Raw genomic sequence first — 19,101 nt, 5'->3', positions numbered from 1 at the left:
TGGGTCACATACAGCTATCCCTCTGAATCCATCTGTGTAGAGGAGAAGGTTGTTGTTTCTAGCTTTACCAGTCTGCATTCTATGAAAGCTCCTGGACCAGACAAGCTGAAGGGATGGATATTGAAGGAATGTGCAGCTCAGGTGGTAAACTCTTCCAGCTATTTCTGGGTGCCAGCTTTGTTCCCAGGGCATGGACGGAGACTACCAACATTCCTGTTCCCAAAAGGCCTCATGCCAAAGCCCTGAACGATTTCAGACCTGTGGCACTCATCTCTATTCTCTGCCAGTGCATGGAGAGAGTTGTTGCAGAAGAACTGGATCCGCTGCAGTTCGCTTACAAACCAAGACGGGGTGTGGAGGATGCCAATCTAACTCTCCTGGACACTGTGACAAGGCAGCTTGAATCTCAACACTCCTTTGTCAGGATTTTACTCATTGACTTTTCATCAGCCTTTGATACAGCAACACTTTTGCATTGTCTCCAGCAGCTACAAGTCAACCCAACTCTGATGCTCTGGATTAAGGAGTTTTTAAAGCATAGACCCCAGCATGTGAGAGTGCATGGTTTTAAATCTACCAACACTATTTTAGTTGCTGGACTGCGCAGGGCTGTGTCTTTACATCCATTCTTTTTTCCATCTATATGAATGAGATCACCTGCAACAGCAATGGACTGAACCTTTTTTAAATATGCTGACGACATGGCCCTGGTGGTCAACCTGACAGATGAGCACATCCTGTCCACTTACAGGCAGTATGTCAATACAATGGCCCTGTGGTTCAAGAAGAGCTCATTGGAATTAAACATAAGAAAGACTAAGGAACTGTGTTGCCATGGGTGCCAGGCGCCTGAAACTCCACATCCACTCTCCACTCCTTTAAGACTGAAGGGGCAAGTAGTGGAACAGGTTGAGTACTTTAAGTACCTTGGTACTCAGATTGACCACCGCCTGTCCTTCGCTCAGCATGTAGATGGAGTTTAAAAGCACAACAATGCATGTGTCTCCTGAGGAAGCTCAAAGGATTTGATGTCAGACAGGACATTTTATTATTATTTATTAAAGCATATCAGACACTGATAGAATCTGGCATCTCCTTCAACGTCACATGCAGCTTCCTAACAAACAGAGGAAAGGGAAATATGGCTAGAATAGTCAAGCAGGTGGGCAAGATCATCAGCATCCCTCAGAAACAGCAGGCAGATCTGTACATTCAGGCAGTGGAAAGGAAATCAAATTCCATTCTCCCACAACTCCACCGATGTTTTGAGATGCTTCCATCAGGCAGAAGATACAGAGTGCCTCTGGCTCTGTCACTATACACAAAATCCTTCATACTCAAGGCAATACACACACACAATTAGAACAGAACAGACATTGCCTTCAATCAAGGAAAGAAGATCAATTAAAATGTTCTAACATGGCAGCAAACAAGACTGACAAATACCCTTTGCGCCCTTGGCCTCCTTTTCACCATGGTTCAATTCTCAGCATCGCAGGTCCTCTACAGCCCTGTTGAAAAATAAACATAACACACACTGGAACACTCCCTTGTTGGGTTTTGGGATCAGACTGGTAGATGTAAAGTAAACAAGCACCTCAGGGCCGTAGTCACCATAGACATTGAGGGGGACGTGTCCCCCCCAATATTCAAATATGACCAAAATGTCCCCCCCAATATTCGGACATAGAAAAATAAAGAAAGAATAAAGCGCTATACTAGGCCTACAGGAAACCAACACGTATCTGAAATGTAATCAAACGTAAATAACGCACAAATTAGTGACCTATGGTTCCAGAGTAGCCTACACCCCTGAGTGGTTTGTCCTGGGGATTTTCCGTTTTTCGTTAGTGGCGTGCGCTATCAAAAGCTTCCATTTACTGCACCCTACTGCGGTGAGGTAGGGCTGTCAACAATATCGCAAAAGCTACCGGAACAATTTTCACAAAACTTCTTGGAAAGGTGTAGCACAGGCTAAAGAAATCCCATACATGTTTGGAGCCGATTAGACTGAAAGGGAACATTTTCCATATTGTAGCCTATTCTCGCAATGATAGCGAAAGTGAAACGTTTTATTTTAAATGATGAATTTGTGCAAGCCTGTGTCATTTCTTTCACGTCTTTCAACATCAATAATGCATTCATATGCTAGTAGTAATGCCAGAAATTACCGTGTAGGCCTCTTAGAAATGATTGTTGCATCTTGCATATTATTTAGATGTGCACTCAATCGCGCATCCATGCAGGCAAAACGTGATCAAATGTGGCGACGTTTACAATACGTGATAGTTAATGTGAATCGCGGGCAATAACCAAAGAAAGAAATTTGCACCTCCATTCACCAATTAAAGGCTGTAGTAGGCCTAGTGTTTCTACATGTTGGCACAAAACGTCATTTCTGTCAGAAGCCAGTCTATAATGCATACAGGGGTAACATGAGGTGAGTCAGACAGAAGAGGGGCCTGTCTTAGTAGCCTATTCCTGAATCCTGTCCCTTTCAAACTACGTTAAAATTGTGTGATTAGCCGCCAGCATAATAAAATCTAAATTAAAAGACAAAATCTTATTAGGCTCCAAACCTATGAGTCTAAGCCTTAGTTTAAAAAAATCTTCAGGTGTAAATAATAAGTCAAAGAACCACATTCTGTGTAATATAGAGGTTATCAAAAGATACTCTAGTTTGTAATTTCTTTTAAAGTATACATTTTGAACACAAATGGAGTCACAGGTCCATGGATGGACCAGTGAAGTTGCTTCTTCTCCACCCTTCTCTTTTCACAAAACTCATGGGGGGGGGGGGGGGGGCGCATTCTGTTTGGGGGTCCCTCAGACCCCAACACAGATTTGGTCCCCCCCAATGTTGACATCATGACTACGGCCTTGAAGCACCTAATAATATGGAACATTAAAGAGTGACAATTCAATGAAACACAGAGCTGCAATATTTATTTGCAGTTCATTCAATGAGCGCAATTTCCCACAATTGTTTAATGTGAGCCACACATCTGTAGGTCCGTTACAGGCAGTAGATCCTAGCACCACCCTACCTGCAGACCTGATTAGATTGGTGAGATTAGGATTAAAGTTGTGTGGTGACCCTAACAGAACAGAGAACGGAAACACGGTACATCCAGTCAAACAATAGAACAAGGACTTGAGCAGGACGTCAATACCCCAGGCTCAGCATACAATAGCAGGCTTGTCAGGCATCTGTCAAAACATGACACCAGACAAAGGAGTGTTATTGCACCAGACGGGGTCAGGCTTAATGGTCTCCAGGGTGGGTTTTGTCCACCAGAGAGTGGTAATATGCAAAATGGGGCCAACACATGCACATAGATAGATAGATAGATAGATACTTTATTGATCCCCAGGGGAAATTCAAGTGCACATGCATATTTTGCTCTGGTGTTCTGGTGTTTTGACTATGTTTGTGCAGATATACCCATACAGCTTACAGTATGACTTAAAGGAAGCTGATTCCATCAACAAGCTAAATGAGTTGAGGAAGAGACAGTGAAACCCCTGTGGCTTTATTGGCCTGTTCAATTGGAAGATTTACCACCTACTGTAAATCCCTTTACTCAGGTTTATCTCTAAACCACTATTCAGAAAATTCCCCTAAACAAATTGATTGGTTGTCTGTGTTTATTGTGGAGGCATGTTTAGTATGATACAAAATGATCAATTCCCTTGCTATATACAGTAACATATACAATGGCCTTGTCAAGTCTCCCAGCAGAGACATTTCGGTTTTACTCTTGGGGTTAACCAGGAAGTGAAAGAGTGTAGATGTTTTTTCCCCTCTAAAGTTAACCCTTGCCTCCTACTGACATGACTTTCAGTAGTGTGAGTTAACCCAGAGTAACCGATTAGGAAATGAGGCCATGCTGATTCCACAACTCCCCACTCCCCACAAAATGTGGTTTTCTTTAGGAGCACTGGCTAGAATTGTCCGTGTGTATTCAGTCATAATGTAAACATGAATTGAACTGTCTGGAGAGGAACAAACATAGTACTAAGTGAGTTTGCAGTCATATCCTGAGAACAGGAAAATCAGGGCATGGATGTAGATGTCTAATCTACCCATCTCATGCAGTTTTGTCTGTGTGTGCAGTCTGTGTGTGTCTGTGTTCTTTACCAGATGTTTCCACGTGGCAAACTTTACTTCTTATCTGTGCCTTGTTTTCACAGATTAGATCAGTGGACCTCCACTCACAGGACATATTTGTCTATAGGAAGGTGGAGCAAGAGACAGACATTGGGGAGTAATCTATTTGTCCACCAAACTGCAAATGCTGCACATGTAAAACCAAGGGGATCGGATGAGGCTGGAACTCCTTTGTCTTAGATACCCCCCCCCCCCAAACACACACACACACACACACACACACACACACACATTCAGCCCAATTTTTAGCAAAACACCATGCTTTGTCATATTGATATATTTATGAGGTAATGCTTGTAAGATGTTTGCAGATGTCAACATTCTTTTTGAAATAGCAGATGTTCCATGCACACCAAACAGAACATTTTCTATAGTAAGTGCATGTGTTTGTGACCTACATATATGTCTATACATTCACAGTGAGAGAGGTTAACGGGTGCATGCAGCCACCCTCCCTCTCACGGACAGCTAGCAGCTGACGTAACAGACCTCCATTGCGGATCTGTGTTTTGCCTCGTTCCTTGAGGTCAGAGAGTAAGGCTCACCCATCCCCCATCCTCACACACATACAACGCATGCACACACATCCCCTCCCTCCTGCACCATTTCCATACATTGGACTCAGTCCTGGCTCTCCATAGTCAGTGGATTTCTCAGTGAATGTCTGGTCTGCTGTTTACCTTACAGTGTTCAACCCCCCAAGAAGGCCTCTATAGGCACCCTGTTGATAGAGCAGTAGGCATTGCCAGGGGATGACATCAACATGTGTTTGGAGAGAATGAGCTTATGATGACAAAACAATTCTTGTGTTTGGTAACGGGTGGATATGATACTTAATTGTTGTGTAAGGTTCACAGAAGACTCAAGTGTCTGGTAGCATACTGAAAGCTTCACTAAACACCTTGTTCCTTGTTGAGAACACAGTGCGTCACTTGCACATAACACCTGGGCTTTAAAGAGCTCTTCCGAGCCCGAGGTCTTCACAATTCAGTGCTGACTCCACCTCTCCTTAAACACACACATCTTGTTACACACCCATCTGAAGACGCTGTTACGTGACATGACAGTAGTGCATTGCCTGAAGTGTTGAACTTCATGTATGCTATACAGACCTGAAGATTACCTGAGCTGCGGATCTGTCAGGCCATAGGGGTCACATTTTACAGCAGGATTACATGGGAAGTGACCCCCATTGTTTAGCAAAGAGGGCTGCTGAGGTTTACAAGCGTGTAGAACACTGTGAAGCATATTGGTTTTATTGGCGGCCATTACTATGGGGACTTCTCAATGGATGAATGAGGAAGTAAAACTCTTGTTCCCACCCACTGAAGTGACTATTTGCAAATCACATGTGTTTGTATTCAAAACCTCATGGACTGCTACTCCTGAAAACCAGGCAGGGTGTTTTTAAAGCTTGGCTCATGAGCAAGGAACATTATGTTCCATTCTGTAGTAGTTGGAGGTACCCTCCGGCTAGTTTTGTTGTTTTCAAAAGGGATGATCCTGTCCAAACCAATAACCATGACATGCCAACTGGTGCTAGAGCGGTACTGGGCCAAATAAAACAAGTAGAGACAGTGGCTCGCTGGACAGTGCCAGTCCACACTGAGAGAATGAAATTGGTCGCAGCAGGCTTATCCCTGTTTACACAGAGGCATCCTCCAACGAAGCATTTCTCTTCCATTCTCATCACATTAGCCCATGTGAGAGATTCATTCATCTCTGCCAGTGTTGTACACACACAGACGAGGCCAGCGATCATGATTTCAGAGGAGTTTATTGAAAGAAAAAAAAACAAAAAACAAAAAGTTATCCATTGCTTACAATAACGGGCGACAAAATTCACTGAAGGGTCTATCAGCTCAGTGAACTCTATGACATAACTGTACATGTCATTGGGAACAGGATATATTCACATTACTCAAAGCCACAGCCTCCCTCTCCGTGCCCAATCCAGTACAGAAGAAAAGAACAAGAGGGCATGTTCTTAACAGTGAAATGCAGAAGTAGAGAAGGACTGCCTGGCCTGGTGTACAGAGAAGGTAGGGTTGCATAGAGAAAAGGTTGGTTACAAGTGTTCAAGTGGAGTGCTATTGTTTTGTAACAACCCATTGCCAAAATGGCAGAACTCTGCCCAGAACGAAATGATTCACAGATCAAATAAAGTCACAGACGAGTCTTTCCTCTAGTTGTACTGAAGAGATTATCAAAGAGAAATAATGAACAATGTCTACCTTTAAGTCATTCATTACTGAACTGCAGTAGCACATTCACAGAGACACCCCCCTGACAATATTCACAATCTCGTCTCACACTTAACTTAAGTGTTTTCAACAGATCCTGTTACGTTCCTTCTTAATATGTGAAAGATGGGGTACATTTAGTTTTGTTGTGGTGGTGCACATTATGCAGTAATGGTGAGCATATTGTGTTGTAAACTGTGAGGAATTGATTACCAGGCTATTCATAGGGCTCACAACTAAAACATATGTCAAACTACAACGTGTGTCAAAAAATAAAAACACAAAATCTTAAAATATTACTAAGCCACTATGCCTTACAGGGTTGACGAGTGGTTTAGATTCCAAGGTAGCTAAGACAAATTGGATTTCACTTAGCAAGAACATATAAAATACTGGGATTAAAAAACGTTTAAAAAATATTTTAATACAAAATAAACGTTCCACATGCATCATCCATGAAAAACCACTATCCATGAAACACGCATAAAGCTTGTTTTTTTGACCATGTCCATCTGCATCACATTTCAAAAGCTTAACCCCCAAATTAAAAAAAAAAAAAAAAATTAATATGAAGCCCATAATTTCCACACACAAGAACTAAAATAATGGTCCCTTCAGCTCCCAGAAACAATGGAATCGCAAGTTGAGCGAACATGTAACTTGTTTCAAAGGCTCACCGCAAACAGAATGAAAACAGGTGAAACATGAGGTACTTACAGTGTATTTGCAGCTTACTCAAAATCAACATGACCCAGGGGAAAAAAAACAATCACAAGAATGTTAGAACTACATAATTATATTACATTTAAATAAAACACTAAAAGTGCTTCAACTGAAGTGTTATTGTTTTAAAATGTTCAACTAACCGGAACTCTCACTATTTCGGTCTATCCTGATCACAAACAAATCTTTAAAAATGGTGGTCAAGAACAAGAACCGTTTTGAAATCACCATGGTCTATGGTAAAACAAAAACACACTTTCAGCATTGGTCGACCTGGGTGAGGTTCACAGGTAAACATAACCCTAAATATAGTTCTTAACCAAAGAAAAAAAAACACTGGTGTAAAGCAGAACAACAGAGCCTTCCCCAAAGAAAAGTAAGACTACTAAAACCTTGTGAAATTCATTATGCAACATGTTAGGTAGTATTTTACACACAAAAGGAATACTGAAGCAAAGTCAACCCATTCCCTTTCCAAAGTTGTTCTGGTCCATTTCAAACACATCTACCCATCTGGTTCCAAGAACAAATGTTCACCAAACCACACATGGTCACGTGCAAGTAGATCAGGGGAGCATTCCAAAATGTGGTTTAGTAAAAACCCTGGCTAAATTAACTCTGTAAGTGGTAAACCTTCTAATACCAGAACACTGACTGTGAGTTAACTTTTTCACTAAACAAAATACTTAAAATACCCCCCTGAAGTTTATGGAGACAGCAAGCAAAAACACTGAGGTAGAACTACAACTAAAACTGATTCCAGACACAGGCACTGGTTATGATTAGTGACTTACACTGATGACAATCTGCACAATGGAATTATGACAACTGTACAAACACTTCACACTCATTTGACATGTGCACATGTTTTTGTAGAGAATATCCATCTTTGTAGTTGCAACCGTCAACACTAATTTGAGGTATCTATAATGGAACCTTGATGCACTAGGGCCAGAGCAAGAGTGAAAGAAATGAGACTGTAGATGTGGTTGTAGAAATTCTACTGGTCTACGCTAATAGCCATGGGGTAATTCTGTGCCTCATACATCTGTGTTCACACCAACAGGCAAATGATCTGTGGCAATTCATCAGATCTAGGATGTGAAGTGAAATGTTCCCATTCAAAACCTAAACTGAAAAATAACAAATATCTTAACATTGTGGGATGAAAGGAAATTTCTTTGAGACATGATTGTAGACATTTTAGACTAACATTAGGGAGATCATTATCTGGCCATCATAATCTTTGGCACTATCTTTGAAACTAATAGATAAGACAACTTCCCAGGACATCTGCTCAAAAATACAAAAAAGATGGAGTCTCATGAAATTTACTAAACATTGATTTGTGTGCAGTTAACTGATTATTCACTATGCCCTGTAACAATAAACACCAGAGCCAACTGATTAAATCAGTCTTGAATGACATCTGATTTCAATTGGAGAACTTTCTCATTTGGTGTTGACCACTGATTCTGATAATCTCTTTCAGAGCTAATCACAATGACTCAATCAGCAGGATACAGAATGGGTGCTGGGCTAGGCATACTTCAAAAAAACAAAAAGGATCTTAACTCATTTACAATCCTTTTTAAAAAAAAAAAAAAATCTCTTTGACATTTTAATATAAGGTCAACTGGCATCATTCAAAAGGATATTTCTTTGGGTGCTGAGATCAACCATGAGGGTCTCTCAGAATAATCTCATGATATCAGCTGTGGCAACCTTTGACTAACTGCATCTTAAACATAAATGGTGTCTGGGAGTAACAAAAATTTTAATTTTTACTGCAAGAAGTTATCTGATTGGAGAAATGAATCAATACGGTTAATTCACTTCCAAAACAAAGTTAAAATGCAAGGCACTCAGGCTAAGAAAAACGGGAGAATTATGTTTTAATGTTGGGCGCTGATAACAAAATGTTCTTGGACCGCAATTTTTGTCTTTACTGAATTTACGGGAGGAAGGAAGATAACGAATCTCATGCTTCCTCTGATGGATCAACAGTCAAAACATAAACCATAAAAGGCTAATAATCAATTATGTCTGAATTAAAAAAGGAGCTATTTTAATGTATGTATGTTTGTGTGTGTGTGTGTGTGTGTGTGTGTTGGGGGTGAGGTGAGATTCGTAAAGCTGTTAATAGAACAACAGCAGGGTGTGAGTTCTAAGCAAGGAAGCAGGTTTGACTACACAGAACGCCGCTGGCAAAACAGCCCAACCTGACATGCACCTGGCACTTTCCTCTGTATTCCACCACCAAACACAGCAGCAGGTCACAAACGATCAAAATGAAATGGAAATGAACAAACAGCCTCCGCAAAGCATTCACTGACTGTCAGAAAAAAATAAAACAAAGCAAAAACAACAAACTAAAACATTCCTCGAGTCAAAGAAAGATAACAAAAAATCTGATAGCTTAACAATAAAGGATATGAGGAATAAATAAAAGGAAAAAGAAGATCCGTGAAATCGCTCATTTCAGAGGATGCTGAACCTCTTTTCTTCACATTATATAGATGGTGGTGATGGGGCTTCACAGTTTCAAAACAATAATAGCAGTCCCTTTGAAGAACAGGGCTCAGACAGGGAGGATCTATGGAGAGAAACAGAGAGAGAGGGAGAGGAAAACATGAGCATACCAGTCACTTAAAGCAAACAGTACACAAAATGACTTGGCAAAAGTTGGATTGTATTCCCAAACATATTGGGTTGGAGGCACTGTAAACAAAAGACTTCAACAAAACTCTTGGCATTTTTACTCATGGATAATGCTTAGGTTTAGAAACATTGCTGAATTATATATTTTATAGGTTATGATTGTTCCTTTCAACTGTTATTTCACATGGCTTTTTCAATAAACCATAGGGCTGTAACGATACGCAAACCAAAACAGTAATCGTGATACAAACCCTTGAGCTCTCAGTGAAACCAAACTTCTTTTTTCAATTCAGTATTCACATCATAACGCATGTAAATCACAAAGTTATTGTTTTTATTTCACCGTATCCCCTTTCGTGGACGGACGGACAGACAGACAGACACTTTATTGATCCCCACGCCGAACCGTGGCTCAAAAATGAAACTGAAGTGTGGGTTTGGTGTATCGTCATGTCAAAAAACATTGTGAAGTAGTCTGCCTCACTTCGGTAAACCACACAAATCTGTCTTCCAAATAGAAGTGTCTCACTCTAGGGCGCAGCCACTGCAGGGGCAAACTAGCAAACGTGAGCAGTGTGAGTGTGTGAGAGAAAGAGAATGTATGGCCTCCACCATTTTGTGTGCCTGGTTGTGCCAGTTCCTCCTGATTTTCAGTGGCTGTGTTTTGGGAGGCTAGCGGGAGGGGGAGGGAGGGAGGCTAAATAAAGAGTGCACTGATGCAGGCATGGCGTGTGAGTGCGAGTCCTGCTCCCCATTGCATAACCCAGGCCATTGCGGCTGTGTGTGGCTTAGGCTCAAATGGGTCACTTTGAGATATGACGATGACGACCAAACACACCAGCAGAGGAGCCTGGGTAATATAAACAGCGACCCGGTGTGAGGACAAGGCTGACAAGTAAACAAACAAATAAGCCACCGCTGTGGAGCTGCATGACGTAATGCTGAAACTGCAGCACTGAGAGCAGCACCTCAGCCTGATGCCCACAGCAGCCCCATCATGCATCTGCAGAGAGCGATGAGCGCTGGCCAGGAGAGGAGAGGAATGAGCCAAAACACAGCGCGCTGATCTCTCCCACATGACATTTTTAAAACACTTCAAGTATGTGCTGAGTAAGATGCAGTAAAACTCTCCACTGCAGTCTATTTACAGTCAGCAGCTGCCTGCTCCACCCCCTAAAAGGGACATAAACACAAACACACTGGCACAAACTCCCTGCAGCGAAAGCAGCAGCCCAGAGTGAAACCACAGAGCGCACCCCCACCCCTGTGCCGAGAGCCTCAGGCCCTAATGGCAGCTCCCTCCTCAGACTGCACTACTGAGGGAAAGTCCTGCAGATACCTCCACTGCTGCCCTGGGAGTCAACACACTGATGATCTGCTTATGTGAAAGGGCACATCATTACGTGTGACGCAGCAAACATTAGAGGGGTCAGGGAGTTCAGACGTTCCCCCCCCTGCGGTGCCATCATACAACATATCCCCCTGGCACACACACACAGTGGATGTAGCATTCAGGCCCACATATGCACCCAGACAGTCAGTTTCAACATTTTTATTCTTTTCACACACACATCGATGAGGTAATGCTTTTAAATGGAAAACACAAGTGGGGGGTCAATGGGTTCAGCTGTCCACTGATCTGCTTAAGCCTCTAGCATACATGTACATTCTTGCCTCTTCCACACGCACATTACAGACACACCCACACCTCACTCTGTATTTGCCCAAGCCACAGTAGTAGTAGTCGTAATTTTGGTTTGATGCTCTATCAGCATACATGGCCCAGGGCATACACGTCCTGCCACACCCAGCACTGATCCTGTGGAACACTCTGTGCTGAGTAGCTGCACATTGACCTCCCTCATGTGCTGACCCTGTTCTAAGGACCTCCTTTGTTGTTGTCCCCTGAGGATGTGTCCGTTTCTGGATCATTCCCCAACCTACATTCTCTCGGCCCTTTAACGGGAGCTGCACCATCCTTCTCTGTGCACTTTTCCACCTGTTTTTTTTTGCCTTTTCAGGGCAGGATCTAGAGAGCAGTGTTATGGTGTGTGTTACATTATGAAGAATATGCAGGTTCACGGTCCTCTGTTATGAGTAAATGTTTATACAATCAGCTAAAGCAACTTCTTCTTTGACACTGAACTTCACCAATGTGTGAGAAGACAGTGTGCGGAAGGCTACTTCAGATGAGTATGCTGTGGCTTTATTGCTCATTTCCGAATTGGATAAATATCAAGTTTCATATCTAAAATCTAAAAAAACACATTTTCATGCATGTTCCTCAATGATCCACAGAAAAAAATGGCACTTGGCTTTTCCTAAGAAACCCCAAAAAAGAAACTGTCTTTGTGTTTGTCAGACAAGTCTGACGACGCCAGACAAGCAGACAGAAGCAGAGTTGGGGAAGGACAGAGACAGACACAGAGAGCAAGCGAACGATCGAGCGCCTCGCCTGAGCCTGCGAGTGGGAGAAAAGGGGGGATGGTTGTGGAGTACGTGAATAGCGATTTGGAGGAGCAGGCTTCAGACAGCTGTAATGTCCTCATTAGGAGAGAGCTGCTACCCCACCCCCCCGTCAGACAAAGGCATTCCTCAAGAAAGGCCTTTCTTTCTCCCTCTCTCCAGTCAAACACTGACCTATGCAGGCACACCTATATGTGGACAAACCACACTTTCTGGGGGTTATACCATGAAGCTGCAGTCAGAAGTGCATTCAAATTCATGAAACAGGCAAACATGTGTAGCAACTGCCTTATTGCTTGCCATTTGTGTTTACAGTTTTAACGCAAATAATTTGAAATGTCATAGAAGACACAAGCTCAGCACAAATGTTCACCTCAGTTTGATACATCTCAATGCCTCACCGGCTTTGCACTCAACATACCACTAACTTAACTTAATCCTGGACTTTGTACAAACCAATATTTCAGAGGAATTCAGATCACACAGCTGCTAAAAAAACGATCCTCTTGATGTCAAGCAAAGGCTGATTCATGGGATCCCACTCCATTAAATCTCTCTGTCCAGGTGGATGACCTAACAATAAGGGATTCCCACTGAGCCACAGAGACATCATGGTGAGGTTTGACTGCCTATGAAACACCCTGCCAAGACCCTGCCATGTGGCAGACCATGCACTCTGATTATCCCAAAGGTTGCAGGGAACCGAGCAAGGGAAGAAGCTGGGGGGAACGGCGGGGGAGGGGGAGGGCAACGAGTGCAGTTGTGTAACAGCTTTCCCAGCATGCAATGGGGTAAACAAAAGGACCTCAGCTCAGGCAGTCACGCACACAGACAAGATAAATGAAGGAACCCTAAATTTGTGTGAAGCTTTCCTTATATCCGAACATTGGTTTTACAGTTCACCTTAGAATAATGACTCTTACAAACAATTTTGTACCGAATGAAAAATAATTTTCGTAGCGTATGCCGTACCTGACCTGAACTGGCCTGCATGCGCAAAACAAAACACACGCACAGATGCAGCTAGCCGGACTGATTGACTGACTGCCTTCTTAGCGCTCTTAGATTTCCACCGAGTGATGCTCCCAAATTCTCTGATGCTCAAGTAAAATGTTTAGAATAATGTTTAGAATAATTCTGTTAATAATAACAGAATGTTTAGAATAGCTTAATAATAACCACAAGTGCAAAATTCAGGTCAGATTTCATGTTACTTCCACTGTTCACACCATTTTGACAACATCAGATATGTGTCACATCGGACTTTGGCCTGGTAGTATGACCCTGGCCTAATGGTTGTCAGTAAGCTAGATAGTTCCACAGTTTCAAACACACAAACAAATCTAAAATCAAATGTCTCTGACAGAGCATTGTATGTAGTCACACCAACAATACTGACCAATACCAACACTAACATACAGACTTGTCTGAATGCGGCTGACCTCGGCAATAAATGCTACCAATAAATGAATACACAATCCCATAACTAAGTTCACAGCACTACTAACTGTCAAAACAGTACTATCTGCTGTTCAATTGCAGATAAAGAAACAAGGATGGCACACAAATCAGTCACACCAGTATTACATCACCTGACTTACGCAAGTTAACAGCATGATCCACTCCACAGAGTACAGACCACTCTTACCTCTGATTGACAAGCCCCAACACATATCCCTTTTCCCTCTGACTGACAAGCCCTAGCACATATTTGACTTGGGAGTTCCAGGTGGATGCTATACAACACAAACTTTTGACACTAAGTTTTAGTGCAACATGCACATCATTTGAAGCGATATCATAGTTTTGATTGTGTATGCACCTCCTGTCAAAACAGACAGGAGACTTTCCTTCATTACACATTCAAGTGGTTCAATATCTACTAAGACACCTGGTCATAAATGAAGCACCATTGTATCTTTTCTTTAAGGATGGAAGCAGGCTCCAATTTGTCTTTTTTCGCTATTTTCAGAGTGCTGGACTGAACTTATGAGTCAGTAACAAGTGGAAAAACAAGACAAGGGCAAAACAAATCTGCGCAAAAATATGTTATAATAAAGGACATACAAGAACATTTGGAAAGCGCTGCATTTCTTTGTTTTTCTCTTTCTAAGCCACGTAGCTGACCACAAGGACTAGCCAGGCAACAAAGAGCACATTTAGACTTTTGGACACATCACCATGGTTAGTGTACGTACCTGAAAGAGTCTTGGTGAAGAGGCAACTGCCTTTGTGTTTCAAACACACAAACAAATCTAAAATCAAATGTCTCTGACAGAGCATTGTATGTAGTCACACCAACAATACTGACAAATACCAACACTAACATACAGACTTGTCTGAATGCGGCTGACCTCGGCAATAAATGCTACCAATAAATGAATACACAATCCCATAACTAAGTTCACAGCACTACTAACTGTCAAAACAGTACTATCTGCTGTTCAATTGCAGATAAAGAAACAAGGATGGCACACAAATCAGTCACACCAGTATTACATCACCTGACTTACGCAAGTTAACAGCATGATCCACTCCACAGAGGACAGACCACTCTTACCTCTGATTGACAAGCCCCAACACATATCCCTCTTCCCTCTGACTGACAAGACCTAGCACATATTTGACTTGGGAGTTCCAGGTGGATGCTATACAACACAAACTTTTGACACTAAGTTTTAGTGCAACATGCATATCATTTGAAGCGATATCATAGTTTTGATTGTGTATGCACCTCCTGTCAAAACAGACAGGAGACTTTCCTTCATTACACATTCAAGTGGTTCAATATCTACTAAGACACCTGGTCATAAATGAAGCACCATTGTATCTTTTCTTTAAGGATGGAAGCAGGCTCCAATTAGTCTTTTTTCGCTATTTTCAGAGTGCTGGACTGAACTTATGAGTCAGTAACAAGTGGAAAAACAAGACAAGGGCAAAACAAATCTGCGCAAAAATATGTTATAATAAAGGACATAAAAGAACATTTGGAAAGCGCTGCATTTCTTTGTTTTTCTCTTTCTAAGCCACGTAGCTGACCACAAGCACTAGCCAGGCAACAAAGAGCACATTTAGACTTTTGGACACATCACCATGGTTAGTGTACGTACCTGAAAGAGTCTTGGTGAAAAGGCTGCGTAGCTGGGCAGGGGTCAGAGGTCAAGCTGCGCAGGTGACCTGCCCCACGCGGCTGTGCAGCTCGAGTGCGTCGGGCCGGTCCTGCGGGTTGACGGCGAGCATGTCGCGCAGCAGCTGCCGCACGCCGTCAGACATGTGCGAGCGCCGGCGCTGTGGGATGCTCAGCACCATCTTCGGGTTGCCCAGCAGGGCCTCACCCACGGGCACGATCTCGCTGCCCTGCCGCACGTACGTGCCCAGCAGCTCGCGCTTGGACTCGGCGTCGATGAACGTGATGCGCTCGATCATGGCCCAGATGATGATGCCCAGCGCGAAGATGTCCGCCTTGGCCGTGTAGTGGCCCTCCCACACCTCGGGCGCCATGTAGAAGTCGGAGCCGCACGCCGACGACAGCCAGCACTTGTTGACGTTCACGCCGCTCTTGTTGACGCAGGCGGCGGCCGTGCCCTGCTCGCGGCCGCCGCCCGCAGCGTCCCTCTCGCGCCCTGCCGCCGTGCCCTGTCCAGCGGCGGTCAGCCCCGCGCACACCTTGCTGAGGCCAAAGTCGGCCACCTTGAGCACGGGCGTGCCCGAGCGCTCGGAGATGAGGATGTTGTCCGGCTTGAGGTCGCGGTGCACGATGCTGTTCTGGTGAAGGAAGGCCACGGCGCTGCTCAGCTGACGCATGAAGCTGGAGTTGGTGTGCGGGTCGGGCCTCCGCGACAAGATGAACTGATTCAGGTCGCCGCCTTCACAAAACTCCATCACGAACCATAGGTAACAGGGCTCCTCTGGGTAGCCCAAGACCCGCTCCCCTGTGGAAAAGGAGGTGAATGTTTTTAAATACATTGATTGATCTATTAAACAGTTATTTCTTAAACAGTGACCCAAGTAACATTCTATATGCATTCCTGTAGACCTCCACACAGAATATCATAGAATATATTTCACTTCACTGAAGCAAACACTGAGATTTCACAGATATACTGTACGATGAACAGACACAATGACTGCCATAATACCAAATCCACACACAGTCTTTCACTCAGATAAGCAGTCAGAAGAACAGTTAAGAGTGAAGAACTAAATAAACCCTGTGGTTTCACAGAGCAGTGGTGATGACAAAATACACATTCATCTGAGCCACAGAACAGCAAACAGCAACAGAAAGTGAACAGGAATAAGTTGAGAGAACTATTTCCAAGAAAGTGCTCAGCAATGTTCTCTATACTTGGTCATGAACCTATTTTTCCTAGATGCATGCATGCCATTTTCTGAACAGCCCCAGGGAGATTTTGGTGCAAAACCTGTTTGAGGCTGAGCTCAACATGTTTTCAGATGGTGCTCTCATTCCAAACAGTAGTCCATGATGAATAGCAACCCTGCGGAAACATATCTTTGCACCATTCCAAATCCCTGTACCTTCAGACATGAACAGAGTCATGACAGTGTGACAACAAATAAACGTGCCTGGTTAGACCACTGGTCAAAAAGCTAGTCTACCATGGATACAATAGCTCAGATAACTAGTTCAGAAGTTCAGATAACTAACAAAACCTGGGCACATCCAAATAAACAATAAATGTAAAACAAATGTGCAAACATGTTTGTCACTTGTTTCACAAACTCCAACTGCAAGTGCATACACCGAGGTCAATGAGACCAAGATGATCAGAGCATCCATATTGACATTAAATCATGGCTTAGTGTTACAAGACTCATGATACACATCATTGTAGTGATGTATATGTTGAGCACAATTTCAAGTTTTCAAAGACGACACTGTCTGGAAAACAGACCACTGAAACAATGCATAACAATTATGCTATTAGCTTAAATACCATATACATACACTTGGAGACAACTTTCCATGTTAACATGATCGACAGGTCACTGTCACAGGAAAAATGCTGAGCTCATCAAATGCTGATCATGACAAGGGAATGATTATAGCTAATTCAACAACTCCCAACGTTTGTGTCGTTTCGGAAAAAACAGCAAAAAGAGGTTCTTCATTGTGTTTAAGCGACCTGAATACCCATTTTTACATAAAAACGTGTAAGAGGGTCAGACAGCCATTTTAGGCAGAGAAAACCCCTCATCTCACATACCGCCGACTATGCGTCCATCTTAACATGTCTAAATTGCACCTACAGAAAAGGCCCTGCCAACACCCGCATCCACAACTTGTTTAGTTTTGTAAAACGCAGAGCAAAAAAAGAGAGGGAGTTTTAGGACACGTTAACGATATTCGTTGGTTATATGCATGGCTACAAAATAGCAGACATACAGTGTCTGACTATACATAAATGCGAAATTTCAACAAAGAAATGTCTTCAGACAACAAAGTAGCTATTCGACCATAACAATGCGTGCATTGGTATCAAAAAGACTCAGTATCCTACACAAACAGATATCACATAATGCATGCAATACAATTAGCAATGGATAAACAACAGAGGCTCAGTTTCCAGCTATTTGGACGAAATCCTGATGAATAGTTTCGCTAAGCTCACTGTTCCTTTAGCCTGACGTCAGATGCAGCTAGGACATTCCATTTTGTGAATCTTTATTAAATCAAATACTAAACTACATTTAGTAGCCTATAGCAATATAGTGTATATAATCATAGATCGCATGTATTATTGTATTAGAATAGGCCCTTGCCTTTTAATGAAGTCTCCACCAGCCGCAAATATTGCTTGGAATGCTTGTTCCCATGACTCATCTTTTGGGCCATGCCATTCCTCTGAAGTACACATTCTTCCAACTGGACCACATTCTCGTGTCGTTTTTCCAAACTTGTCAGCGCCCAAAATTCGGCCAATGCAAGCTCAACATTTTCTGGGGCATCACAACGAAGTTTCTTGATCGCTACTCTTGTACCAGACCTTCTGGCTACGGCCTCATACACAACGCCATAACTTCCCCGTCCAACCTCACGGAGTAAGCTATAGCGCGGGGACATGACTCTTCGCTCCAAGTTCCCATTTTTCAGATGTTCCAGATCTTCACCCATTACATCGTTGTCATTTATATTTCCAACACTCAACGACCGAAGCACGCTGGCGCTTTCCCTTTTCATTGTTGCATCTTGGGAACCAGTTCTTTTGCAGGCTCTCCGCGTTCGCCTGGGCGCATTGTCAAATGTATCCATGATGACTGCCTTTACGTTATGAACGACGGCTTTGAAAAACCTTCTCGCTCTGCTTTCATAACTCTTCGGTGGAGTGAAGCTTTGCCTTTGCACTGTGCCTTTCCCACAATCTATAGTCCTATATTTCTTCGAGTTTGATGGACAAACGCCCGCACTGATCGTTTTAGGCCTGAAGCGCATGAAGATACTGCTCTCTGAGTAAACACTGAATGAAGGAAAGCTCGGCTACGACGAATCCATTTGTGAAAGCAGGGGGTGCTAGCATTTTACAAGGTTTACATAAGGCATACATTAGATAGATAGATAGATAGATAGATACTTTATTAATCCCCAGGGGAAATTCAAGGTCTCAGTAGCATACAGACATCACACACACATTCACTGAACAGCAGAAAAAAGTAATTAAAAGTATATAATATAAAAAACACAACTAAGCAATAAGGACAGCAGAAGATAAAGAATATACTAAATATACTAAAATACAAATTATACTAAATAACACTTCAAAAATCAATTCTAAAAACAGTATCCACATAGTGGGTGATTAATCAATCAAGAGGCGC

The 19,101-nt window shown here is 42.8% G+C and overlaps 1 protein-coding gene across 1 annotated transcript; it reads right to left on the bottom strand.

Moving 5' to 3' along the window:
• Nucleotides 1-5,929: 5,929 nt before the first annotated feature.
• On the bottom strand, nucleotides 5,930-18,719 carry LOC143103959 (serine/threonine-protein kinase PDIK1L-like). Its single transcript, XM_076267847.1, has 3 exons — nucleotides 18,049-18,719; nucleotides 15,375-16,196; nucleotides 5,930-9,733 (listed from the first exon to the last, which is right to left on the bottom strand). The coding sequence occupies exons 1-2, from the start codon at nucleotides 18,716-18,718 to the stop codon at nucleotides 15,424-15,426; spliced, it is 1,443 nt and encodes a 480-aa protein (XP_076123962.1). The 5' UTR covers nucleotide 18,719; the 3' UTR covers nucleotides 5,930-9,733; nucleotides 15,375-15,423.
• Nucleotides 18,720-19,101: the final 382 nt, after the last annotated feature.

The sequence above is a fragment of the Alosa pseudoharengus genome, unplaced genomic scaffold (assembly GCF_046254945.1).
Source record: "Alosa pseudoharengus isolate Yale_2024_CS ecotype anadromous, Long Island Sound unplaced genomic scaffold, YU_APseudo_1.1 YU_APseudo_1.1_scf_5, whole genome shotgun sequence".
Taxonomy (NCBI): domain Eukaryota; kingdom Metazoa; phylum Chordata; class Actinopteri; order Clupeiformes; family Clupeidae; genus Alosa; species Alosa pseudoharengus.
The sequence above is the reverse complement of the archived record's forward strand: the minus strand, read 5'-3'. Positions and strand labels throughout refer to the sequence as shown.

Bases quoted from the DNA above. Each gene is read 5' to 3' on its own strand.
- LOC143103959 (XM_076267847.1), bottom strand. From the start codon at position 18,718: ATGCGCTTCAGGCCTAAAACGATCAGTGCGGGCGTTTGTCCATCAAAC. The intron at 16,197-18,048 runs GCAAGGGCCTAT...CCTTTTCCACAG, and splicing joins GGTGGAGACTTCATTAAAAG to GGGAGCGGGTCTTGGGCTAC.